Here is a 27,824-nt window from a genome sequence, read left to right as displayed (position 1 = left end):
CACCGCCATAAATATCGGAGCTGCATATATGAACAGTGCGAACGTTTCACAGTCCCACAGCCCTTCGAGCTAATCCTTATGAATATGCTGCGTTTTATCCTACCCACAAGGAGTTATCTCCAAAAAAAAAACAAAGGTTAACAATAGGTACCGATAAACGCTCAATCAGTTTAATGTTGGCAATCCTGGGAGAGCCGGCTCTGAGGAAGTCGGCCATATTGAATTAACTGCCACCCTTAGGTAAATTGACAGTGATAATGGGGTGGTGGGGGGGGACGAGCAGGCGGGCACCATAGGCAGAGAACACTGGAGATGGGCCACGACAGGTGATCTGAGGACACTGCGCACCGATTGGACGGAGACCAGCCGTAAAAAGGGAGCAAAGAACGCGGAAACCTGGCTTAGATTAAATCAGAGAGAGAGAAAGAGAGAGAGATATGAAAAGAGACAAAGAGCAGGAGAGAGAGAGAGGGAAAGAGACAGAGAGAGAGGGAAAGACAGAGAGAGCAGGAGAGAGAGCTACATAGAGAGGGAGAGAAGGAAAGAGAGAGACCACTTCTAACAACTTATTTTCCTCTCTATGTCTAAACAGGGTCAGTGAGGCCTCTCCATAGTCGCTGCTGCATGCACACAGTAACCATTAGGAGGCTCGCCAATGCGAAGCTTCATGAATTAATAAAACAATCAAGGTGGCTATGAGATTGGGGAAGGGTTTAGAACTGATGGGGGCACAGAGGAATCAAATGCGATTAAAAAAAAAGAAAAAAAGCTGACGAGTGTTTTGGTGCAGTCAATCACAAGGCCAGATGTGCAAGTTCGTTTCGGACCTGGAACTTTGCTGTTTTCATACCCCTAGGACTCAAAACAACCCCTCTGTCATAATGACTGTGCTGCTGACACAATTAGCCACTTGCCATTCAGTTATGGCCCTTTTCGCCCCTAGGAGAATGGGAGAGGGGACTGGGAGGTTGGAGGCAAAATCCAGTCCTTGCGACCTGCAGATATATTTATAGATGCCTTCAAATTAGAACATTATCAGAATACATCGTGATAAATAAATAATTAGCTGAGGCAGACAATATAGCCCTGGTATAGGACTCACGTGAGGGGATCACTGTTATGGGACATTCCACCCATCATTTTTTGCAGCCCTGTTTCCCGTCAATTGTGGTTTTGCCTGGAAAGGAGTTTTAAAATTTGAAGCCCTCCGAAAACTAGCTACAGTTCTGGAAAAAAATGAAGAAACCACATTAAATGTGCAGTTTCACATTTTACGGGTATGTGTCCATGTAAAATTTATATTTTGATATTCTATTGACCACACTTGATTTTTAATTCCAAAGAAAAATATTTCCATTATTTGCAGAAAATGGCAACTGGCCAACATACTAAAAATACACAGTGTTGTTATGTAATGTATAATGCAGACGAAACAAGTTTATACCGGTAATGAACGAAAAAAAAAAAAAACTATGTCGTTGCTTAGGAAGGGTCCAACAATCAATATTTGGTGAAGTAACCTCGATTCTTCTTCAGAAAAACATGAGGAGGTCTCTTAATTTTTTACCAGAGCTGTATTTTCAGAACCTCTTTTTTATCCACTGCAAAGAGGGCTGGGTGGTGTGTGGTGGGCAGAGGTGGGTAACCCGGCTTAAAAAGAGTTAAAAGACTGACCATGCATTTGCTCCACCAACATGCACTAAACCAGCTGATTACAATAATTAGTTCTCCTATCATGCTGAAGAGTTATGCTAATTAGAATCAGCTGGTTTAGTGCATGGTGGTGCAGCAAGTACGTGGTCAGTCTTTTTACTCTTTGAAGCTGGGTTACCCACCTCTGGTGGTTAGTGGTGGGTGGTGGGTGGTAGGGGGTGGGGGCACAGAAATGAAAGGGCAGGTGAGAGAAGCTTTGAGTAATTGGTTGGGAAAAAAATGTGCTTACATGAAAATGGCAGTGTTACTGCCCATTTACCTTTTAATCACAGAAATGTAAAGTGTTAACGTGTTAATGTCAGACTGATACAACTTAATAGGCAGCTATAAAAATTTAAATAGTTGGAAAAATGGGGTTGGTGTCCTATCCTACTGACTCCACAAATGTATAAAATCTATTTTAGTACTCATAAGCATACACAAGAGATGTAAGAATATTTTCTCTTAAATTGCCCCCTGTGCTTTGACACAACACTTATGTGCTTATCTCAAATTTCTTATACACACAAGCCCGTGTCTGAGGTAGGAGATAATTACCAAACCAAGAAATCTGTCACAGTGTGAGATTCAGTATCCAAGACCAAGTACCACTTAGCCACAATTCTGGACTGAAGAGAGACACTATGAGAGGAGGACTGTCACAGTGGTACTATCTCCAGCCGTTAAAATATCTTCATCACGGACACCACAGGTGTCAGACTCCTGAGGGCTGCAGTGTCTGCTGGTGCATTTTTCCGGTGCATTTCGAAAAAGAGTTTGGCTCCCCCCATCTAGATTCTTCAAGGAGGCCTCCTCCAAAGACACCACATTTATCATGAGGTTTCAGGGGAGTAACACTTCGACATGACCTTTTAAAAAAAATATAATAAAATTAATTTTAAAAAATGGAGACCAGTGAGTGTAAGAATGGCTAAGCAGCGCATTGCAGGGGTCAGATCCTGACTTTCAGCCTTTAGTGAGCGGAGGCCGGCCTTGGGGATGATGTCATTAACAGTGGACTCGAACCCCGGGCCGAATGCTTGCTGAGCCCACAGAAGCTTTCATTACACATTTTCCTGAGCGTTTCCTTCCTGCGGCCGGCCTGTGCTTTACAAACAGGCCTGCCTTCTCTTTACCCTCTGGCCCACACGCATGACCCAACACTCCTAACCTCCAGTATTACACGCAGTGGCTGGTCTTAATTGCCTTTGCTTCAGAATTCCCCAGGTCAAAGGTCACTGCAATGCTGTTGAGTAGCACGAAAGTTCTGCAGAGGCCAGCTTTCAGTTTAATGAAATTGAATTAATTAATGATGTTTATTTGAAAACAATACTGTTAAATTAGATTTAGAGCTAAATAAATGATCGCTTGCACATAATCTCTCTGTAGTACTGAACAGTGCAAGTGATTTATTGGTAAAATGGTTACAATTTCATCAAGGAATATATATATATAAAAGGGTTAGAATGGTGCCATGTGTTAGCCTGACTGGCCATTACCCAGAATCCCCTGGGTGTTTACTTATTTATGCAGCTTTAATGGGGGGCCTTTGGCCGAGCGTAGAGGTACAAGGAGGGACTCAGAAGGCCCAAATCTTTTCCAAAAAGAGCCAGTGTGGATGCAGGCTTTTTTTTTTTCGGCGTGGCACTACGACATAGTTCAATTTTTCAATCAAGACCTTGATAGGTAGAATCAGGCGTCTTAGCGCTGGGCTAGAACTAAAACCTGCATGCACTCAGGCTCCTTTCATGATGGGACTGGGCACCTGGCCACAGGTAATGACAAATGTATAACAGCACACAAATACTATCTACGGCATATGGTCCACAGTTTCCACAGAACCTGTGGGAATGTACCAAGTTCTGTTTGTGTAAACATTGGTCTTCATTAACGTTCTCCGCTCTCAAAAATGACTTTCTGCTGATCGTCACCCGGAATTCCGGAAAGCAGGAGGACTAATTCGCAAGTCAGCTGTTCTCCCCCTGTACATTTGTGATAATGCTTTACGGCGAAATAGTTAGGGACTGGATTTATTTATTTATTTTTTATCCTGGAGATGTATATGTTGATGTAATCTGGCACACTCTCAACGTGAGACTTATCTGCCCATCCTGTGGTGTGCTGCAACCTTGGACTTGTTCATGCATTTTTGATTTAGCGGATAGGCCTTCGGCATTTTCCAGGGTACTGTGTGCGCGCATATTGAAAACGTTAAATTTTCACTTCCCGTTATCTCATCCATAAATGTATTTCTTCTTTTTTTTAAAAACTATTTTATTGGGGTAGATATAATCTGCATACTGACAGATTCAAAAGAAAAATGTTTGTATTATTTTTTTTATTATTATCAATCTCCTTTCTACTTTTGTGGAAAAATAGTTGTGACAAAAAAATAATTGACTCGAATGAAGCACAATAAAATTCATTCTTTTGTGTGGTGCCCTGATTTCCTGGATTTTGAAGGAATCTCATTTAGAATAATAGCAAAGTTGTGTAGTGGCTGTCGAGGTGAAGTATCATCATGGGAAAAATGTGTAATGCAGCTTTTGCATTATTTTGATGCTGTCAAAAATAAATATACAGATTTATTTGCAATAAAAAAAAAATTGCACACACACACACACAGAGGGAGATGTTATCTTGCTCTCTGCAATGCAAACGAAATGTTCCGCAGACACAAACAGAGAGATTCTGAAATACACAAGGAAATGACTCAATCTGCAACTTGTGCAAAATGACTTCTGAGCCAGTTCAAGATTTTGAGATTTGTGCCCGCTCTTTAAAGCTGTAATATTGATTAATTCCCAGGATCGGTGGATATCTGTGTACCTTGGGCACCTCTTTCCAATGGGAGAGAAAGCAGCGCAAATAAACAATTCCACAGATCAAAGGGGCCTACTGTCTCACGGGAAAGGTTCCCCCGGCAACTGTCCCTCAGTAGTGTCCTATCCCAACAGGCATGCAAATATTTTATACTTTTTCTGGTGTGACACAACCATATGAAAAAAAAAAAGTTTTAAGAATGTTTTTTTATAAAAGCGATAGGCCATCAGGGTACAGAGATTGTCTTCTGAGTCACCCAGCTGTTATGATGAAAATAATAATCAACGTGAAACCGTACATGTCTGTTGCAGCCAAAGATAAACTGAACTAGGAAAACAGTTATTCAGCGATTTATTGATGAGTGACAGGTTCTTTCTACATGAAAAATATTGACTTGGGGTTCAAAATTCTATGAAGAGTCTTTATCACAGGAGGTACAGTGAGGCCGGGTCATATTTGACCCTGTGGAGATGGGTTTGCTACATAATATGAAGACAACACGAGGAATAAAGAACAGACATGCAGTTGAAGTTTCCAAAGTCTCAAAGCGCTGACACAGGAGTTTTTCATTTTTCAGAGGAAAATCATCATGGAACAGCATGAACCAGAATGAGCATGGAGCACAGATTTGTTTTGAGCTCCTACCCTATAGAGGTGTTAGGCTGAGCTCAGCCCAGCAGGACAGGGGTGAACCCTGGACAGGACACCAGGTCACTCCAGACCCACATGGAAACATGCAGAGTAAACACTCACAAGACTCCACAGTCAGAATGCTGCTTCTCTCTCTTTCTCTGTATCTCTGTCTCCACGCCCTGGATGGATGGATGGATTATGAAAGATATCAATTATCAAATATATTGCCAAACTTGTTGATAGGCTGTGCAAAATTTTGGATCAACCTTCCACACAAACTTATGGAGTACGGAGATCTTCGTTGACGACGAATTGTAGTGATTTATGATGCCAAAAGGCGTCCATGCAGTTAAGTTACAACAAATATTCATGTATAATCAAAAGACAAGGTTAAACTACCTTAAAACAATTAACAAAGGTTCCAGACATGGAGAGTCAGACAAATTAATGAAAGAAGACACCAATCCATAGTTTATTTGTTACAAAGTAATCCAAGCTGGGCCAAGCCAAAAATTCAAAAACCAAAAGACAGTAGAATATTTCAAAAATAACACAATTGAAATGTAGACCGCCAGGCCTAGATGAGGGACTCAAATGCCCAATTCTAACTAACAGTTACAAAACTTCCAAGTTTTCAAAACTGACTACTAAAAGAAAGCTGCATATTTTATCTAGTGAAAGAGAAGAGGAGGGAGGGGGATTGATACTCCCTCTGACACACACACACACACACGCACACACACGCAGACCCACACTCACACACAGAGGCACACATTCACACCTCAAATGACAACCAACCCAGTTCAATCAATCAATCAATGATATTTCCATACATAGCGCATTTCACCACAATTGTCACAATTCACTTTACAGACAACCCTGGCCTAAACCCCTACAGGAGCAAGCCTAAAGCAACAGTGGCAAGGAAAAACTCCCTGTGGCAGATACCTCGGAAGGAACCAGGCTCAAGGGAGAAACCCATCCTCCTCTGGTCGGCTCAGGGTTCATGCTCTTATCTCCACGCTATGCTGATGTCTGAGATTATTTTGGAAGTAAAACTCATTTTTGCATGTTTATTGTGGGTAAATAATCAATAGAAAATGTGTATATGTTGCTGTTCTATTCAATACTCTTGTAAAATATAACTGGGAAAGGCCCAGAAAATCTCAATTCACCTACAGCACCACAGCCAAATATGTCCCACCCATAGAATGTTGTCATTTGAAGAGTTCCCACAGCCCATTTAAACCTTTAAACACAACTGGTCAAATCTATGTATAACTGTGAGACTGATGTTTCTGTAATTCCCATCTGCTTCACACCTGTATGTACCCCCATCTGACAGAGTGAGATCTGAGAGACGGAGAGACATGTTTCCAGGGGAAATGGAGTTCAACACCTGCACTCTGTCTTTGTAGTGACCGCCATTAGCAGGAAGTTGTGGAAATACAACAATGGTTTGACCTCCTTTGTGTGTCGTCCATCTGAACCATTCAGGTTTCCTCTGCACATCAATACAGCCACAGGGCAGGACGACTGATTCTCCTGTGAGCCCGGTGATGTGTATAGGTTCAGAATCAGACAGAACACAGCCTTCTGTGAGAGTAAGAGAAAGAGAGGGAGGGGAAGATGGGGGTGGTATTAGGAGATTTAAGCATGCCTGATTGGATGTCTCATATAGGCCCTCTCACACCTGTGCTAATGCCTCTTTTAAAATGAGACTGTTGTCTTTGTTTTGTCTGTCATCTCCACACCTGTACTTTCTGACACAGTGATATGAGAGAGGAGAGACAGGTTTCCAAGGGAGACAAAGTTCAGCACCTGCTCCCTGCCTGTTGCAGTAATCCACAAATATGGAATTTTTTGAACAATATATGAACATCTGAATGTGGATGCCAGGCATTAGAATATGATATGAAATGATCTCTCACATAATATCAACATATTTTATTTGTTATTATTTCAAATACAGTTCAATGGTTTTAAGTTATATGGTTCTCACAACTTACAAGGCTGTATGGGCAATAATTATAATGACAATAATTACGCTGGCAATGATTAGAATTTGAGGGATATGAGTAATGAATTCCAGTTACAACACATTGGTTAGTTGTTGCTAAAGACACCCCTGTGAAGCAAGGCATGAAGGAATAAACATTGCAGAAGGGATGTTGTACTTGATTCTGTCCTAATATCAATACATTCTGCATGAATTAAATGTATCAAATTTGAAATCAAAGGTTTAAAAAAGTATCTCTTATAAAAACTCACTGTGCAAATTTGTAATTAAACTTCCGCTCAACTTTGGTGCAGAAGTAATGTGACTCATTCAATAATGGTGATTTCTATTGTGCATGTTAGTGCAATGAAACAAATACATTTACTGTAAAGTTAAATAAAACTGATAGAGCCCTTGTGTCACCCTGCGTCACCCCGTCCTTGACATGCTATGGGCAAATGTGGTCAAATTTACCTTTCACTGTGAGTTTGATGTCTCTGTAAATGTATGCAGATGCTTCACACCTGTATAATCCCGCATCTGTAGGAGTGAGATCTGAGAGACGGAGAGTCAGATTTCCTGGGGTGGCAGAAATAAACACCCGGTCTTTGTAGTGGTTGTTCACTGCATTAAGATACGACCAAAGTGTGGTGTCGTAAGGACCTGGATTAAAAACCCATCTGGCAGAGTTCAATGTTGGCTGTCCCTCAGTGCAGTAGCAAGGCAGGACCACGGAGCCTCTTGTGTACCCAGTGACCTCTTTGGGTGCAGATAGAGAACAGCCTGCAACAGAGAGTGACTTATTATGAGTGTCCTGTATGGTGATTGATTGAGTGATAGATTGAAATTCTTTAGTTAGATCAGTTACAAATACATGTGGCCCCTCTGACCTGAGATGCTCCAAATACCAAAGATCATCAGAAGGAATAAAACACTATGAAGCCAAGGGCTTATTTCCATTGTGGTCTGTTAAGACCTGGTGGCAGTATAGCACAATGGTCAGGGAAATAGGCATGTATGCCACTCTGGACAATAGTGTCTCCAAAATGTCATATAAATGAAATATAAATATGTTTGAAATAAGTACAAATCACCATTCGTTCATTAGGTAGTTGGAGCTTTCGTTAAATGTATCTTGGTAGCAACTATTAGCAATTAGTAGCTGAAGTAACAGTACTCCTTCCATATTGGATAAACACCTTTTTCCAGAGCAGATTAAGCAATGTTCTTAGATATGAGTTCAAAGCATAGTGCAAAAGATCACATTTATTTTACAAAATATTTATTTAACCCTGGAGAAAATTTTAATCAGGAAGGGGGTTAAACTCATGCTCCTAACTCCATTAATTTTGGGGTTTTGTCATGGAGTTGGAACTTTTGATTTTAGAGTAAAGAAACACATTTCAATTTCCTTTTCCTACAAAAAACGAAATCACTTTTATTGTTCACTTTCGATTTTTTATCGTTTTATATACAAGTTTTATATACAAAATAATCTATTGAAAAACTGAAAATTGAAATCAAAGGTTTAAAAAAATATCTCTTATCAAAACTCACTGTGCAAACTTGAGATTGAACTTCCGCTCAACTTTGGTGCAGAAGTAAATGTGACTCATTACATAATGGTGATTTTTATTGTGCATGTTAGTGCAATGAAACAAATACATTTACTGTAAAGTTACATAAAACTCATAGAGCCCTTGTGTCACCCAGTGTCACCCCGTCCTTGACATGCTGTGGGCAATTCTGGTCAAATTTACCTTTCACTGTGAGTCTGATGTCTCTGTAGTGCCCATCTGCTTCACACCTGTAATCTCCCTCATCTGACAGAGTGAGATCTGAGAGACGGAGAGACAGGTTTCCAGGGGAAATGGAGTCCAACACCTGCACTCTGTGTTTGTAGCGATCGTTGACACTCGGAGGAAATATAACAGTGCTTTGGCCTCCTTTGTGTGCAGTCCATTTGATCTTTTCCGGTTTGCTCTGCACATCAGTACAGGCACAGGGCAGGATGACTGAGTCTCCTGTGAACCCAGTGATGTCTATGGGTTTAGAACCAGACAGAACACAGCCTGCAGAGAGAGAGAGAGGGAGGGGAAGATGGGGGTGGTATTGGGAGATATAAGCATGCCTGATTGGATGTCTCACATAGACCCTCTCACACCTGTGCTACTGCCTCTTTTACAGTGAGACTGATATCTATGTTTTGTCTGTCTTCTCCACACCTGTACTTTCTGACACAGTGATATGAGAGAGGAGAGACAGGTTTCCAAGGGAGACGAAGTTCAACACCTGCACTCTGCCTGTTGCAGTAATCCACAGATCTGGACTTTTCTTAATAAAGCATGAACATCTGAACATGGATGCCAGGCATTAGAAAATGATATGAAATTATCTCTAACATAATATCAACATATTTAATTTGTTATTTTTTCAAATACCGTTCAATGGTTTTGGTTATATGGTTCACAACTTACAAGGCTGTAAGGGCAATAATTATAATGACAATAATTACAGTGCTAATTATTTGAGTTTGAGAGATATGAGTACAGAATTCCAGTTACAATATGTTGGTTAGTTGTTGTTGAAGACACACCTGTGAAGCAAGCCTTGAAGGAATAAACATTGCAGAAGCAATATTGTACTTGATTCTAAATGCCACATGCAATTTAAAATATCATAACAATCTAATGAGAAACAGATTAAGGAAATTTCAGATTTAAAAAAAGCATTTCTTATCAAAACTGGCTGTGCAAATTTGAGTTGTAAATTCAACTCAACTTTGGTGCAGAAGTACTGCAATGTAGTTCATTCCGTAATTGTGACTTGTACTTCCACATTTTAGTGAAATTAAATAACTACATTTAATGTAAGGTTACACACAACTCATAGAACCCTTACAGTTGCACTCCATTCTTGACATGTTATTGGCAAATATTGTCAAATTTACCTTTCACTGTGAGAGTGATGTCTTTAAAACTATCTGGAGATGCTTCACACCTGTATGTACCCCCATCTCGCAGAGTGAGGTCTGAAAGATGGAGAGACAGATTTCTAGGGGTGGCAGAAATAAACACCCGGTCTTTGTATCGGTCGTCCACATTATTAGGATACGACCAAAGTATGATACTGGAATGACTTGGATTAATAAACCATCTGGCAGTGTTCGGTGTTGGCTGTCCCTACTACTGCAGTAGGAAGGCAAGAACACGGAGCCTCTTGTGTATCCAGTATATCAGTGAAGTGCACCTTCATCATTCATGCACAGTTTATGTACAGGCTCTTGAATCAAAATTGCTATCACAATCTAATAATTTATACTTACACATTGCTTTATCTCTATATTAAACACTACACTTATTTTACACAAGAAAATGACAGCAGGCTTAGCTGTTGAGAACGATACCTAGAAGTCTGTGCATCATTCTGTCTTTACTTATATAGGACTAAAGATAGCACATAGGTTTAAGTGAAGCCCTTTGAAAGCATCAATAGGACAGAGAAAATGATCAACTCACCTGAGATCATGTGAATCAAACTGCTGACTAGCCAGACAGAGACCAGCATGGTTTTAATTATTTTAAACTCCACAAAATGAATTCACAGATGATTCTGTTACACTGATGCAAACTGCCTGTGTGGAAGTGTGAAGTATTTGCTCCTTTTTCAGCTAACACTTTTTTTTCAACGGTGTACTGCATGAGTGACATTTCCTGCCACTGTGTGAATCCTAAAATTAGAATGACCTCAAACAGTACATATTCAAAAAGCATAAACAAATTTCAAAAGAAAATTGGTAAAGGCCACCTTGTGCTGTCCTGTGAAATTAAATAGAAATTAATAATGTTTTTTGGCTGCGACCGCAACTCTATAGCTCTGTACGTTGGTCGTTTGGTTGGTTGGTCGGTTAGTCCACAAAAGTGTCCCACCCCGTAGCGGTCACAGTTGTCGCCCCAGGAGGCTGAAATTTGGCATGGAGCTAGGTCATGACCGAAGGTATAGCTGAGTAACTTTCAGGCCGATTGACCAGGAGGGGGCGTGGCAACGGGCGTGGCCTATCACAAAAAGGTGCATAACTCCCGAAAGGATTCACAGATTTGCACAAGATTTTGTGGAATGGTTGGTCATGAGCCAAAGAAGAGTGTTTGTGTGAGGATGTGTGCACGGATGCAAGGACACATGGATGCATGTGTGTGTGCGGTCACAGCTATTGCGGATTCGCGCTTGTTATATTTTAAAAATGTGTCCCAAATTTGTGGTTGCAATACATGAAACATTTTCTGAGAAACGTCAATGTAAATAAGCCTCAGGAGAAGATTTGGATAAGTCACAATTGGATATGTCATTTACACGTGACTGTTCAACAAGTCAGGGTTACTTTTCTCATAGAAGTCAATAAAGAAGCCCTTTAATCTAATGAAAGCAATGTGTTTACAGCTACAGCACGTCCAGTAGCCACAACCAGTTTAGTTTCCTTTGACAACAAATCGGACAGTCACAAAATACCAAATACCCAAATCTCCCATATCTGTCCCCCTTCACAAAAAAAGTTTAATTATTTCAAAAAGACCAGTGTGACTACTCAATTGACCCTGTGTCTCCAGTTGGAGTGATGCAGGGCCCCGCAAAATTATTCACACCCATGATAAAGATTACCTGTATAAAATAAACACTACAGGTAATGGGTTGTAGAAGCAGGGAAATGACATTATTTTGTGCAATATAATCCAATGGGGAAAAAAATACTTCTAACTAAAAATATACACTTTCATAATTATTTACGCCCATAATTATTCTTCTAAAATCCAACAAAGATTAATGTGTATTGACTTTTGAGTCTTCTACTTATTCCAAGTTCATGTTAATCTTAGGGGACTGTTTCGTGGCCTTTCATTGCTATCTGTTTCACTATGGTGAAACAGGAAGTCACGGTTCACTTAATGCTATTCATGCATCACAGAGTCAAATTACATTACATTACATTACATTTATTTAGCAGACGCTTTTATCAAAAGCGACGTACAAAAGTGCATGTCGTGGTAGTTGGACAACTACAAAAAACAGGTTCAGTAAGGTACGATGCTCATTTCGCACAGCTATTGCTAGCCAAATTAGTGTAGCCACTGGTTAATGTCTCCCTGTGTTCCTTTCTCTATTTTTCACTGAGACATACACAATCTGTCCCACCTCAGACTGACAGTCTGGCCCAGATATGCCCCAAAGTGTTCACTGGGGAAAGTAGGATTCTTACTCTTTGGAAGGGTATCTCTTTTTGAGTTTTTAAAGCAGGATTTTAGCGGATAGCTAATCAGGTCTGACCTGTTATATGGCAGTAGTTCTCAACTGTGTTTCCTGCATGAACACATATGAATAGATTATGGTTTGGCATCCAGTTTCATTTCACTTGTGTGTGGTTATTACGGAACATATATCAAATACAATGGTATACAATTCTATCCAGTAACTTGGAAAAAACATAATTGTGTATATAAAATGTTTGTGAAAGAAATAACACTGTGGAGAAAAAAAAAAAAACTGAAGAGAAACAAGAAAGCATTTCATTTGTTCTTTCGACCATGGCTCTTAGAAGAATACATTGGCAAGGGTTATATCTGTAGGAAACACCTAATTCAAGCCCTTTGCAACACTATGTGAGGGATGGTTGACTTATTTGATAGAATGCAAGTGCTAACTACCTTACTGATGTATTGTCCTTGAATTCAACATTTAAAGGGGTGTGCTTTGACCTATTCAATGAACTCTCAGTTCAATCAACAATATTCTTCTCAAATGTTCCAATATGTGAACATTAATCTTACTGTAAATATTACAAATTTCATTTAGTGCTGTTGACCATTGAGGATACCATTTGCATAAGTATGATGTGTGTTTGTTTAACCACATGTGTTTGTCTTATGGGTGGGAGACTGTTTGGGAGGGGTTGACAAATTCACCAGCTATCTATTCAAAGTAATGTCGATAACTGTAATAACTGTTTCAAATCAGGCATAAAATCCATATTGAAAAAAACCTCAGGATTTTATGGGCCATTTCCAAGACTCTGAGTCTCCACCATACCACAGTGAGAGCCATTATATCCAAATGGAGAATACTTGGAACAGTGGTAAATCTTTCCAGGAGTGTCCAGCCTGCTGACATTTCTCCAAGCGTGCAGTGACAGCTCATCCAGGAAGTCAAAAACAATCCCAGAAGAACATCCAAAGAATTTAGATGATTCGCAAACTTTTTTTGTATAATGCTCTATGACAGATGAATCAAAAGTAGAACTTCATGGACACCACTGGGCCCATTATGTCTGGCGTGAAGCAAATACAGCATTTCATATTAAGAACATCATAGGAACAGTCAAACATGGTGGTGGTAGTATGATGGTGTGGGGACCAGGGCAACTTGACATTATGGAAGGAACCATGCATTCTGCTCTTTAACAGACAATTCTGAATTAGAATGTCTGGTCATCTGTCCATGAGCTGAAGCTGAAGCATAATTGGGTTTTGAAGCAAGTCAATGATCCAAAACACTCAAGCAAATCCACATCGAAATTGCTGAAAAAAAAAAAAAAGTTTTGGAGATGGGTTGATCAAACGATAAGTTCATGTAGAAAATAGATAGATAGTAAATAATGAACTTATTGACCAGAGTTCCCTAGGAAATTCAGGTTCAGTACAGACCATAAGTCAAAAGTTAACATTAACACACACAATATCAAAATGAGATAGTAACAATATACTAAAAAAATAAGAATTAAAGAATAAGTACAGCGTATATAAAAGCAGCGGTTCAGTTAATAAATAGGTATAAACAATAATAGAGACTGTTCAGTATGATGAGATGTCAGTGATCAGGCCTAACTCTACTTCCGAGCACCTCAGAGACAGATAGAATAATAATACATACTTCAAATAATAAATACGACATTGAAAAAAAAAAAACAGAAAGCGAAATATCAACTTGCCATCCCTGCTACCTGCGTGCTGTGTGCAGAGTACTGTATTATTTATTTAGATATTGGCAGACTACAGTATAAATTGCGTCTTTGCTTTATATTCAATATTAGTAATTGCAGCAAGAAACTGCAGTTGTAGACACAAGAAAGTTTGTTACATTATGGTAGCAATGGAACTATGCAGACTATATATATATTTACCGTCATTGGGCCTCATTCACCAATATCTTCCTAAGTTCTTTCTTAAATTTGTTCTTGAGAAAATTCCTAAGAAAAGTCTACGTCAGATTCACGACGTGTTCTTAAACCGCAGAATTGTTCTCACGTGTTCTTAAAATGATGGATCCCATTGTCCTCATAAGTGTAAAGCGCGTGCCAGTTGTTCCTAAAAAAGATGCATGGGATGATATTACTCGTTCAGTGAACGCTGTATCCGGAGAAGGGCGCACAACTGATGGAGTAAAAAAATGGTTTGATACTGGGGGGAGTGGGCGCAAGGAATTGCGTGTTATGCATTCAAACGACAAAGCGCTTCTCGTCACATTAATTTTGCTAATTAAATCAACTGGCAGTAACTGCATCGGAGTAAACCAGTCGCTGCACAAAACACTGCACAAAAAATGTATTGCCAGTCATTATGGTGTCACCCTAGTGACGTTCTCTTCTTCAACATGTCCATGTGTTTAAAAAGTGTTACTTAAGTGCTTAGTTTGTATTCAAAATTTAAACATTTGCTTTTGCAGCATAGACCAAACACTGCATAATTGAAACCCCCAAAAATAAAAGGTCACTACAATGGTTGGATTTTAATCATTTACTCCCGCTGAGGCAACCACCCTCTGAGGTGGAACCTGGCACCTTAATGCTTTGTAAAATAATGGAAAAAAAATATTATAAATGATAAAAAATATTATTGTACTTTAAATCCTATAATATTATACAACTGTAGAATTGAAGAAACCGCAATAACCAATTATTTTGCACAAACATGTCAGCACTCAAATATGCATTCAAAGCCTAAACAAACTCACCCAATATTGCCTTCAAATGGATCCATGCCAAAGAAAAGTAATTATTCATCCTCTCAAAAAGGTTTTACTAACAAACTTTCAGTAGCACTGTTGTCCATTGCTTCCCCGACTAGAAAATTTGGACGTGTTTTGTTGACATAGTTAAAGCACCATAAATTGCACCCGAATGGTTAAAAATACATGCTACTCAAAGTTCAGATCCTCCCCCCATTAACAAAAAAAAAGAAAACCAAGTAAGGTTCGTTGACAACGAATTGTAGTGATTTATGACGCCAAAAAGCGTCATCTGGGTCCATGCAGTTAAGTTACAACAAATATTCATGTTTAATCAAATGACAAGGTTAAACTACCTTAAAACAATTAACAAAGGTTCCAGACATGGAGAGTCAGACAAGAAATGAATGAAAGAAGACACCAATCCACAGTTTATTTGTTACAAAGTAATCCAAGCTGGGCCAAGCCAAAAATTCAAAAACCAAAAGACAGCAGAATATTTCAAAAATAACACAGTTGACGTGTAGACCACCAGACCTAGATGAGGGACTCAAATGCCCAAATCCAACTAACAGTTACAAAACTTCCAACTTTCCAAAACTGACTACTAAAAGAAAGCTGCATATTAAATATCTAGTGAAAGAGAGGAGGAGGGAGGGGGATTGATACTCACTCTGACACACACACGCACACACACACACACACACATACACAGACCTACGCGCACACACACGCAGACCCACACTCACAACAGAGGCACACATTCACACCTCAAATGGTGACCAATCCAGTTCAATCAATCAATCAATCAATCAATGAAATTTCATTACATAGCGCATTTCATAACAATTGTCACAATTCACTTTACAGACAACCCTGGCCTAAACCCCTACAGGAGCAAGCCTAAAGCAACTGAGGCAATAAAAATCTCCCTGTGGCAGATACCTCGGAAGGAACCAGGCTCAAAGGGGAAACCCATCCTCCTCTGGCCGGCTCATGCTCTTATCTCCACGCTACGCTGGTGTCTAAGATTATTTTGGAAGTAAAACTCATTTTTGCATGTTTATTGTGGGTAAAAATTCAATAAAAATGTGTATATGTTGCTCTTATATTCAATACTCCTGTACAATATAACTGGGAAATGCCCAGAAAATCAATTCATCTAGAGCACAACAGCCAAATATGTCCAACACATAGAATGTTGTCATTTGAAGAGTTCCCACAGCCCATTTAAACCTTTAAACACAACTGGTCAAATCTATGTATAACTGTGAGACTGATGTCTCTGTAGTGCCCATCTGCTTCACACCTGTATGTACCCCCATCTGACAGAGTGAGATCTGAGAGACGGAGAGACACGTTTCCAGGGGAAATGGAGTCCAACACCTGCACTCTGTGTTTGTAGTGACCGCCATTGGCAGGAAGTTGTGGAAATATAACAGTGGTTTGACCTCCTTTGTGTGTAGTCCATTTGACCAGTTCAGGTTTCCTCTGCACATCAGTACAGGCACAGGGCAGGACGACTGAATCTCCTGAGAGCCCAGTGATGTGTATGGGTTCAGAATCAGACAGAACACAGCCTTCTGTGAGAGAGAGAGAGAAAGAGGGAGGGGAAGATGGGGGTGGGATTAGGAGATATAAGCACACCTGATTGGATGTCTCACTTAGTCCCTCCCACACTTCTACTATTGCCTCTTTTACAATGAGACTGATGTCTTTGTTTTGTCTGTCTTCTCCACACCTGACACAGTGATATGAGAGTGGAGAGACAGGTTTCAAAACCTGCTCCCTGTCTGTTGCAGTAATCCACAAATATGGACTTTTTTTTAACAAAATATGAACATCTGAACATGGATGCCAGGCATTAGAAAATGATATGAAATCATCTCTAACATAATATCAACCTATTTTATTTGTTATTTTTTTCAAATACAGTTCAATGGTTTTAGGTTATATGGTTCACAACCTACAAGGCTGTATGGGCAATCATTATAATGACAATAACTACGCTGGTAATGATTAGAATTTGAGGGATATGAGTAATGAATTCCAGTTACAACACATTGGTTAGTTGTTGCTAAAGACACCCCTGTGAAGCAAGATATGAAGGAATAAACATTGCAGAAGGGATGTTGTACTTGATTCCGTCCTAATATCAATAAATGCTGCATGAAATTAATGTATCAAAATAATCTATTGAAAAACTGAAAAATGAAATTTAAGGTTTAAAAAGGTGTCCTTTATCAAAACATACAGTGCAAACTTGAGATTGAACTTCCGCTCAAATTTGGTGCAGAAGTAATATTACTCATTACATAATGGTGATTTCTATTGTGCATGTTAGTGCATTGAAAAAAACATTTAATGTAAAGTTCATTAAACTCATAGAGCCCTTGTGTCACCCAGTGTCACCCCGTCCTTGACATGCTATGGCAAATGTGGTCAAATTTACCTTTCATGTCAGACTGATGTCTCTTGTGTTCCATCTGCTTCACACCTGTATGTACCCCCATCTGACAGAGTGAGATCTGAGAGACGGAGAGACACGTTTCCAGGGAAATGGAGTCCAACACCTGCACTCTGTGTTTGTAGGATCGTTGACACTGGAAGGATTTTGTGAAAATATACAGTGCTTTGACCTCCTGGTGTGCAGTCCATTTGACCCTTTCAGGTTTCTCTGCACATCAGTACAGGCACAGGGCAGGAGACTGAGTCTCCTGTGAGCCCAGTGATGTGTATGGGTTCAGAATCAGACAGAACACAGCTCTGTAGAGAGAGAGGAGAGGAGAGAGAGGAGAGGAGAGGGGAATGGGGGTGTGATTAGGAGATATAAGCACACCTGATTGGATGTCTCACATAGTCCCTCCCACACTTCTACTACTGCCTCTTTTACAATGAGACTGATGTCTTTGTTTTGTCTGTCTTCTCCACACCTGTACTTTCTGACACAGTGATATGAGAGGAGAGACAGGTTTCCAAGGGAGACGAAGTTCAACACCTGCTCCCTGTCTGTTGCAGTAATCCACAAATCTGGAATTTTTTGATGAAATATGAACATCTGAACATGGATGCCAGGCATTAGAATATGATAGGAAATCATCTCTGACATAATATCAAGCTATTTTATTGTTCTTTTTCAAATACAGTCCAATGGTTTTAGGTTATATGGTTCACAACTTACAAGGCTGTATGGGCAATAATTATAATGACAATAATTATGCTGGTAATGATTAGAATTTGAGGGATATGAGTAATGAATTCCAGTTACAACACATTGGTTAGTTGTTCCTAAAGACACCCCTGTGAAACAAGACATGAAGGAATAAACATTGCAGAAAAGATGTTGTACTTGATTCTGTCCTAATATCAATAAATTCTGCATGAAATTAATGCATCAAAATAATCTATTGAAAAACTGAAAATTGATATTTAAGTTATAAAAAGGTATCTCTTATCAAAACTCACTGTGCAAACTTGAGATTAAACTTCTGCTCAACTTTGGTGCAGAAGTAATGTGACTCATAACATAATGGTGATTTCTATTGTGCATGTTAGTGCAATGAAACAAATACATTTACTGTAAAGTTACATTAAACTCATAGAGCCCTTGTGTCACCCAGTGTCACCCCGTCCTTGACATGCTATCGGCAAATGTGGTCAAATTTACCTTTCAATGTCAGACTGATGTCTCTGTGGTTTCCATCTGCTTCACACCTGTATGTACCCCCATCTGACAGAGTGAGATCTGAGAGACGGAGAGACACGTTTCCAGGGGAAATGGAGTCCAACACCTGCACTCTGTGTTTGTAGCGATCGTTGACACTGGAAGGATTTTGTGAAAATATTACAGTGCTTTGACCTCCTGGGTGTGCAGTCCATTTGACCCGTTCAGGTTTCCTCTGCACATCAGTACAGGCACAGGGCAGGATGACTGAGTCTCCTGTGAGCCCAGTGATGTGTATGGGTCCAGAATCAGACAGAACACAGCCTTCTGTGAGAGAGAGAGAGAGAGAGAGAGAGAGAGAGAGGGAGGGGAAGATGGGGGTGGGATTAGGAGATATAAGCACACCTGATTGGATGTCTCACATAGTCCCTCCCACACTTCTACTACTGCCTCTTTTACAATGAGACTGATGTCTTTGTTTTGTCTGTCTTCTCCACACCTGTACTTTCTGACACAGTGATATGAGAGGAGAGACAGGTTTCCAAGGGAGACGAAGTTCAACACCTGCTCCCTGTCTGTTGCAGTAATCCACAAATCTGGAATTTTTTGATGAAAATATGAACATCTGAACATGGATGCCAGGCATTAGAATATGATATGAAATCATCTCTGACATAATATCAAGCTATTTTATTTGTTCTTTTTTCAAATACAGTCCAATGGTTTTAGGTTATATGGTTCACAACTTACAAGGCTGTATGGGCAATAATTATAATGACAATAATTATGCTGGTAATGATTAGAATTTGAAGGATATGAGTAATGAATTCCAGTTACAACACATTGGTTAGTTGTTCCTAAAGACACCCCTGTGAAACAAGACATGAAGGAATAAACATTGCAGAAAAGATGTTGTACTTGATTCTGTCCTAATATCAATAAATTCTGCATGAAATAAATGCATCAAAATAATCTATTGAAAAACTGAAAATTGATATTTAAGTTATAAAAACGTATCTCTTATCAAAACTCACTGTGCAAACTTGAGATTAAACTTCTGCTCAACTTTGGTGCAGAAGCAATGTGACTCATAACATAATGGTGATTTCTATTGTGCATGTTAGTGCAATGAAACAAATACATTTACTGTAAAGTTACATTAAACTCATAGAGCCCTTGTGTCACCCAGTGTCACCCCGTCCTTGGCATCCTATGGGCAAATGTGGTCAAATGTACCTTTCACTGTGAGTCTGATGTATCGGTAATGCCCATCTGCTTCACACCTGTATGTACCCTCATCTGACAGAGTGAGATCTGAGAGACGGAGAGACAGGTTTCCAGGGGATCCGGAGTCCAAAACCTGCACTCTGTGTTTGTAGCGATCGTTGACACCGGGAGGACTTTGTGGAAATATAACAGTGCTTTGGCCTCTTGGATGTGCAGTCCATTTGACCCGTTCAGGTTTCCTCTGCACATCAATACAGGCACAGGGCAGGACGACTGAGTCTCCTGTGCGCCCAGTGATGTGTATGGGTTCAGATTCAGGCAGAACAGAGCCTGCTGTGAGAGAGAGAGAGAGAGAGAGAGAGAGAGGAAGATGGGGGTGGGATTAGGAGATATAAGCACACCTGATTGGATGTCTCACTTAGTCCCTCCCACACTTCTACTACTGCCTCTTTTACAGTGAGGCTGATGTCTTTGTTTTGTCTGTCTTCTCCACACCTGTACTTTCTGACACGGTGATATGAGAGGAGAGAGACAGGTTTCCAAGAAAGACAAAGTTCAACACCTGCACTCTGCCTGTTGCAGTAATCCACAAATCTGGAATTTTTTGAACAAAATATGAACATCTGAACATGGATGCCAGGCATTAGAAAATGATATGAAATGATCTCTAACATAATATCAACATATTTTATTTGTTATTTTTTTCAAATACAGTTCAATGGTTGCAACTTATATGGTTCACAACTTACGAGGCTGTATGGGCAATAATTATAATGACAATAATTACGCTGGTAATGATTAGAATTTGAGGGATATGAGTAATGAATTCCAGTTACAACACATTGGTTAGTTGTTCCTAAAGACACCCCTGTGAAACAAGACATGAAGGAATAAACATTGCAGAAAATATGTTGTACTTGTTTCTGTCCTAATATCAATAAATGCTGCATGATATTAATGTATCAAAATAATCTATTGAAAAACTGAAAAATTAAATTTAAGGATTAAAAAGGTGTCCTTTATCAAAACTTACAGTGCAAACTTGAGATTGAACTTCCGCTCAACTTTGGTGCAGAAGTAATGTGACTCATTACATAATGGTGATTTCTATTGTGCATGTTAGTGCATTGAAAAAAAACATTTAATGTAAAGTTACATTAAACTCATAGAGCCCTTGTGTCACCCAGTGTCACCCCGTCCTTGACATGCTATCGGCAAATGTGGTCAAATTTACCTTTCAATGTCAGACTGATGTCTCTGTGGTTTCCATCTGCTTCACACCTGTATGTACCCCCATCTGACAGAGTGAGATCTGAGAGACGGAGAGACACGTTTCCAGGGGAAATGGAGTCCAACACCTGCACTCTGTGTTTGTAGCGATCGTTGACACTGGAAGGATTTTGTGAAAATATTACAGTGCTTTGACCTCCTGGGTGTGCAGTCCATTTGACCCGTTCAGGTTTCCTCTGCACATCAGTACAGGCACAGGGCAGGATGACTGAGTCTCCTGAGAGCCCAGTGATGTGTATGGGTCCAGAATCAGACAGAACACAGCCTTCTGTGAGAGAGAGAGAGAGAGAGAGGGAGGGGAAGATGGGGGTGGGATTAGGAGATATAAGCACACCTGATTGGATGTCTCACATAGTCCCTCCCACACTTCTACTACTGCCTCTTTTACAATGAGACTGATGTCTTTGTTTTGTCTGTCTTCTCCACACCTGTACTTTCTGACACAGTGATATAAGAGTGGAGAGACAGGTTTCCAAGGGAGACGAGGTTCAACACCTGCTCCCTGTCTGTTGCAGTAATCCACAAATATGGAATTTTTTGAAGAAAATATGAACATCTGAACATGGATGCCAGGCATTAGAATATGATATGAAATTATCTCTAAAATAAAATCAACATATTTCATTTGTTATTTTTCCAAATACAGTTCAATAGTTTTAAGTTATATGGTTCACAACTTACAAGGCTGTATGGGCAATCATTATAATGACAATAATTACGCTGGTAATGATTTGAATTTGAGGGATATGAGTAATGAATTCCAGTTACAACACATTGGTTAGTTGTTCCTAAAGACACCCCTGTGAAACAAGACATGAAGGAATAAACATTGCAGAAGTGATGTTGTACTTGATTCTGTCCTAATATCAATAAATGCTGCATGAAATTAATGTATCAAAATAATCTATTGAAAAACTGAAAATTGAAATCAAAGGTTTAAAAAAGTATCTCTTATCAAAACTCACTGTGCAAACTTGAGATTAAACTTCCGCTCAACTTTGGTGCAGATGTAATGTGACTCATTTGATAATGGTGATTTCTATTGTGCATGTTAGTGCAATGAAACAAATACATTTACTGTAAAGTTACATAAAACTCATAGAGCCCTTGTGTCACCCCGTCCTTGACATGCTGTGGGCAAATGTGGTCAAATGTACCTTTCACTGTTAGTTTGATGTCCCTGTAATTCCCATCTGCTCCACACCTGTAATCTCCCTCATCTGACAGAGTGAGATCTGAGAGACGGAGAGACAGGTTTCCAGGAGAAATGGAGTCCAAAACCTGCACTCTGTGTTTGTAGTGATCGTTGACACTGGGAGGATTTTGTGAAAATATAATAGTGTGTTGGCCTCTTAGATATGCAGTCCATTTGATCTTTTCCGGTTTCTTCTGCACATCAGTACAGGCACAGGGCAGGACGACTGAGTCTCCTGTGAACCCAGTGATGTGTATGAGTTCAGAATCAGACAGAACACAGCCTGCAGAGAGAGAGTGAGAGAGGGAGGAGAAGATGGGGGTGGTATTAGGAGATATAAGCATGCCTGATTGGATGTCTCATATAGGCCCTCTCACACCTCTGCTACTGCCTCTTTTAGAGTGAGGCTGATGTCTTTGTTTTGTCTGTCTTCTCCACACCTGTACTTTCTGACACAGTGATATGGGAGAGGAGAGACAGGTTTCCAAGGGAGACGAAGTTCAACACCTGCACTCTGCCTGTTGCAGTTATCCACAAATATGGACTTTTTTTTTTAACAAAATATGAACATCTGAACATGGATGCCAGGCATTAGAAAATGATATGAAATCATCTCTAACATAATATCAACCTATTTTATTTGTTATTTTTTCAAATACAGTTTAATGGTTTTAGGTTATATGGTTCACAACTTACAAGGCTGTAAGGGCAAAAAATTTAATGACAATAATTACTCTGGTAATGATTAGAATTTGAGGGATATAAGTAATTATTTCCAGTTACAACATGTTAGTTAGTTGTTGCTAAAGACACCCCTGTGAAGCAAGACATGAAGGAATGAACATTGCCGAAGGGATGTTGTACTTGATTCTGTCTTAATATAAAAAATGCTGTATGAAATTAATGTATCAAAATAATCTATTGAAAAACAAAATTGAAATCAAAGGTTTAAAAAAGTATCTCTCATCAAAACTCACTGTGCAAACTTGAGATTAAACTTCCGCTCAACTTTAGTGCAGAAGTAATGTGACTCATTCGATAATGGTAATTTCTATTGTGCATGTTAGTGCAATGAAACAAATACATTTACTGTAAAGTTCCATAAAACTCATAGAGCCCTTGTGTCACCCAGTGTCACCCCGTCCTTGACATGCTATGGGCAAATGTGGTCAAATGTACCTTTCACTGTGAGACTGATGTTTCGGTAATTCCCATCTGCTTCACACCAGTATGTACCCCCATCTGACAGAGTGAGATCTGAGAGACGGAGAGACAGGTTTCCAGGAGAAATGGAGTCCAACACCTGCACTCTGTGTTTGTAGCGATCGTTGACACTCGGAGGAAATATAACAGTGTGTTGGCCTCTTAGATATGCAGGCCATTTGATCTTTTCCGGTTTCTTCTGCACATCAGTACAGGCACAGGGCAGGACGACTGAGTTTCCTGTGAGCCCAGTGATGTGTATAGGTTCAGAATCAGACAGAACACAGCCTTTTGTGAGAGAAAGAGATAAAGAGAGGGAGGGGAAGATGGGGGTGGGATTAGGAGATATACGCACACCTGATTGGATGTCTCACTTAGACCCTCTCACACCTGTGCTACTGCCTCTTTTACAGTGAGACTGATGTCTTTGTTTTGTCTGTCTTCTCCACACCTGTACTTTCTGACACAGTGATATGAGAGGAGAGACAGGTTTCCAAGGGAGACAAAGTTCAACACCTGCACTCTGCCTGTTGCAGTAATCCACAAATATGGACTTTTTTTTGAACAAAATATGAACATCTGAACATGGATGTCAGGCATTAGAATATGATATGAAATGATCTCTAACATAATATCAACATATTTAATTTGTTATTTTTTCAAATACAGTTCAATGGTTGCAAGTTATATGGTTCACAACTAACAAGGCTGTATGGGCAATCATTATAATGACATTAACTATGCTGGTAATGATTAGAATTTGAGGGATATGAGTAATGAATTCCAGTTACAACACATTGGTTAGTTGTTGCTAAAGTCACCCCTGTGAAGCAAGACATGAAGGAATAAACATTGCAGAAGGGATGTTGTACTTGATTCTGTCCTAATATCAAAAAATGCTGCATGAAATTAATGTATCAAAATAATCTATTGAAAAACTGAAAATTGAAATCAAAGGTTTAAAAAAAGTATCTCTTATCAAAACTCACTGTGCAGACTTGAGATTAAACTTCCGCTCAACTTTGGTGCAGAAGTAATGTGAATCATTCGATAATGGTGATTTATATTGTGTATGTTAGTGCAATGAAACAAATACATTTACTGTAAAGTTACATAAAACTCATAGAGCCCTTGTGTCACCCAGTGTCACCCCATCCTTGACATGCTGTGGGCAAATGTGGTCAAATTTACCTTTCACTGTGAGACTGATGTCTTGGTAATTATCATCTGCTTCACACCTGTATGTTCCCTCATCTGACAGAGTGAGATCTGAGAGATGGAGAGACAAGTTTCCAGGGGAAATGGAGTCCAAAACCTGCACTCTGTGTTTGTAGCGATCGTTGACACTGGGAGGACTTTGTGAAAATATAATAGTGCGTTGGTCTCCTGGGCGTACAATCCATTTGATCTTTTCCGGTTTCTTCTGCACATCAGTACAGGCACAGGGCAGGACGACTGAGTCTCCTGTGAACCCAGTGATGTGTATGAGTTTAGAATCAGACAGAACACAGCCTGCAGAGAGAGAGCGAGAGTGAGAGAGGGAGGGGAAGATGGGGGTGGTATTAGGAGACATAAGCACACCTGATTGGATGTCTCACATAGGCCCTCTCACACCTGTGCTACTGCCTCTTTTACAGTGAGGCTGATGTCTTTGTTTTGTCTGACTTCTCCACACCTGTACTTTCTGACACAGTGATATGAGAGAGGAGAGACAGGTTTCCAAGGGAGACGAAGTTCAACACTGTTGCAGTAATCCACAAATACAGACTTTTTTTAACAAAATATGAACATCTGAGCATGGGTGCCAGGCATTAGATATTGGTTTTAGGTTGTATGGTTCACAACTTACAAGGCTGTAAAGGCAATAATTATAATGACAATAATTACAGTGGTAATGATTTGAGTTTGAGGGATATGAGTACAGAATTCCAGTTACAACACGTTGGTTTGTTGTTGTTGAAGACACCCCTGTGATGCAAGCCTTGAAGGAATAAACATTGCAGAAGGGATGTTATACTTGATTCTAAATGCCACATGCAATTTAAAATATCATAACCATCTACTGAGAAACAGATTAAGGAAATTTCAGATTTAAAAAAGGCATTTCTTATCAAAACTGGCTGTGCAAATTTGAGTTGTAACTTCAACTCAACTTTGGTGCAGAAGTACTGCAATGTAGTTCATTCCATAATTGTGACTTGTACTTCCACATTTTAGTGAAATTAAATAACTACATTTACTGTAAGGTTACCCACAACTCATAGAACCCTTCCAGTTGCACTCCATTCTTGACATGTTATTGGCAAAAATTGTCAAATTTACCTTTCACTGTGAGACTGATGTCTCTGTAATTCCCATCTGCTTCACACCTGTATGTACCCTTATCTCGCAGAGTGAGATCTGAGAGTCGGAGAGACAAGTTTCCAGGGGTGGCAGAAATAATCACCCGGTCTTTGTATTGGTCGTCCACATTATTAGGATACGACCAAAGTATGATACTGGAATGACTTAGATTAATAAGCCATCTGGCAGTGTTCGGTGTTGGTTGTCCCTCAGTGCAGTAGCAAGGCAAGACCACGGAGTCTCTTGTGTATCCAGTGACCTCTTTGGGTGCAGATAGAGAACAGCCTGCAACAGAGAGTGACTTATTATGAGTCTCCTGTATAGTGATTGATTGAGTGATTGATTAATTAAAATGATTTGTTAGATCAGTTAAAAAAACGTGGCCACTCTGAGCAGAGATGCCTCAAATACCAAAAATCACCAGAAGGAATAAAACACTATAAATTTCCATTGTGGTCCATTAAGACCTGGTGGAAGTATAGCACAATGGTCAGGGAAATAGGCATGCATGCCAATCTGCACAATAGTGTCTCCAAAATGTTATATAAATGTAATATGAATATGTTTGAAATAAGTATAAATCATCATTCATTCATTAGGTAGTTGGAGCTTTTGGCAAGTGTTTCTGGGTAGCAACTATAACTACTAACTCCACTACAAAACCCTGAAATGCATGAAAAAAAAAATCTGGTTTTCGAGTGAAGAGACACATTTTTGAAACATTAAAATTTCCTTTTCCAAAGAACCAAGCACTTCAGGTTCAAATCAGTGAAGTGCACCTTTGTCATTCATGCACAGTTTATATACAGACTCTTGAATCAAAATTGCTATCACAATCTAATAATTTATACTTACAAGCTCACAAAGGACTTAGGACACATTGCTTTATCTCTATATTAAACACTACACTTATTTTACACAAGGAAATGACAGCAGGCTTAGCTGTTGAGAATGATGCCTAGAAGTCTGTGCATCGTTCTGTCTTTACTTCTGTAGGACTAAAGATAGCACATAGACACACAGCTGTAACTGCAAGCATATATTTAAGGTTTGAGTGAAGCTCTTTGAAAGCATCAATAGGACAGAAAAAATGATCAACTCACCTGAGATCATGTGAATCAAACTGCTGACTAGCCAGACACAGACCAGCATGGTTTTCATTGTTTTAAACTCCACAAAATGAATTCACAGATGATTCTGTTACACTGATGCAAACTGCCTGTGTGGAAGTGTGAAGTATTTGCTCCTTTCTCAGCTAACACTATTTTTTTTTCAACGGTGTACTGCATGAGTGACATTTCCTGCCACTGTGTGAATCCTAAAATCAGGCCCAGTTCTTTTTTTTTTAGAGAGTTTTTTGCGCTCTGGGCAAGATTACATTTTGACACCCCCACCCCCCCGTTTCCATAGAACCCAAAATACATGACTCTCTAAACAATACCGATAGTGACCTAGCTAACGTTGGCTATATATAGGCCTACAGCAAACTGAACGTGCTAGCTAGCTCTATGACGGATCTTTTAAGTTAATCACTCAAACATACACATACGCTGTCAAATTAACTTCCTTGATGCCGTTGAAAGTGAAAGCAGTATTAACGGTTCTGTATACTATGCATTTGCAGAAATACAACCATCCATAGGGCTTTATTACACAACCTGGGTTACTTCATTTCTATGTTACAAGCAAGTTACAATCACAAGATTGTAGACTGACCAAGAGGGGGCGTGGCGATGGGCCAGGCCTATCACAAGAAGGCGCAT

The 27,824-nt window shown here is 39.7% G+C and overlaps 2 protein-coding genes across 8 annotated transcripts in view; one reads left to right on the top strand and one right to left on the bottom strand.

The window, feature by feature from the left end:
- Positions 1-27,824, top strand: part of dsela (dermatan sulfate epimerase like a) — a 191,634-nt gene that overhangs the window by 150,754 nt on the left and 13,056 nt on the right. The window lies entirely within an intron of this gene.
- On the bottom strand, positions 5,593-27,690 carry LOC135260705 (muscle M-line assembly protein unc-89-like). Of its 7 annotated transcripts, none has more exons than XR_010331730.1 (9): positions 27,165-27,450; positions 26,041-26,346; positions 24,910-25,230; positions 23,695-24,006; positions 21,265-21,588; positions 20,040-20,363; positions 18,807-19,130; positions 15,910-16,722; positions 5,593-5,929 (listed from the first exon to the last, which is right to left on the bottom strand). XR_010331730.1 is itself a non-coding variant. In XM_064346158.1 (9 exons), exons 1-9 carry the CDS (start codon positions 27,220-27,222, stop codon positions 6,392-6,394), a joined length of 2,616 nt encoding a protein of 871 aa, XP_064202228.1. In that variant the 5' UTR covers positions 27,223-27,690; the 3' UTR covers positions 5,593-6,391. The 7 variants fall into 7 exon arrangements, 6 of the variants coding, with proteins under 6 accessions (XP_064202228.1, XP_064202232.1, XP_064202233.1 ...); XM_064346158.1 differs by lacking the exons at positions 15,910-16,722; positions 18,807-19,130; positions 21,265-21,588 and adding exons at positions 7,622-7,930; positions 8,908-9,219; positions 22,478-22,798 and having other exon boundaries at positions 5,593-6,744; positions 27,165-27,690; XM_064346162.1 differs by lacking the exons at positions 15,910-16,722; positions 18,807-19,130 and adding an exon at positions 8,908-9,219 and having other exon boundaries at positions 5,593-6,744; positions 27,165-27,688.

The sequence above is a fragment of the Anguilla rostrata genome, chromosome 8 (assembly GCF_018555375.3).
Source record: "Anguilla rostrata isolate EN2019 chromosome 8, ASM1855537v3, whole genome shotgun sequence".
In the NCBI taxonomy this organism is placed as follows: domain Eukaryota; kingdom Metazoa; phylum Chordata; class Actinopteri; order Anguilliformes; family Anguillidae; genus Anguilla; species Anguilla rostrata.
This window is presented reverse-complemented; position numbering and strand designations above follow the sequence as displayed.

Coding starts and splice junctions, on each gene's coding strand:
- LOC135260705 (XM_064346158.1), bottom strand. CDS start 27,222: ATGAAAACCATGCTGGTCTGTGTCTGGCTAGTCAGCAGTTTGATTCAC. Junction 26,347..27,164: donor TTTGATTCACATGATCTCAG/GTGAGTTGATCA, acceptor TCTCTGTTGCAG/GCTGTTCTCTATCTGCACCC. Junction 20,364..22,477: donor CATCAAACTAACAGTGAAAG/GTACATTTGACC, acceptor TCTCTCTCACAG/CAGGCTCTGTTCTGCCTGAA.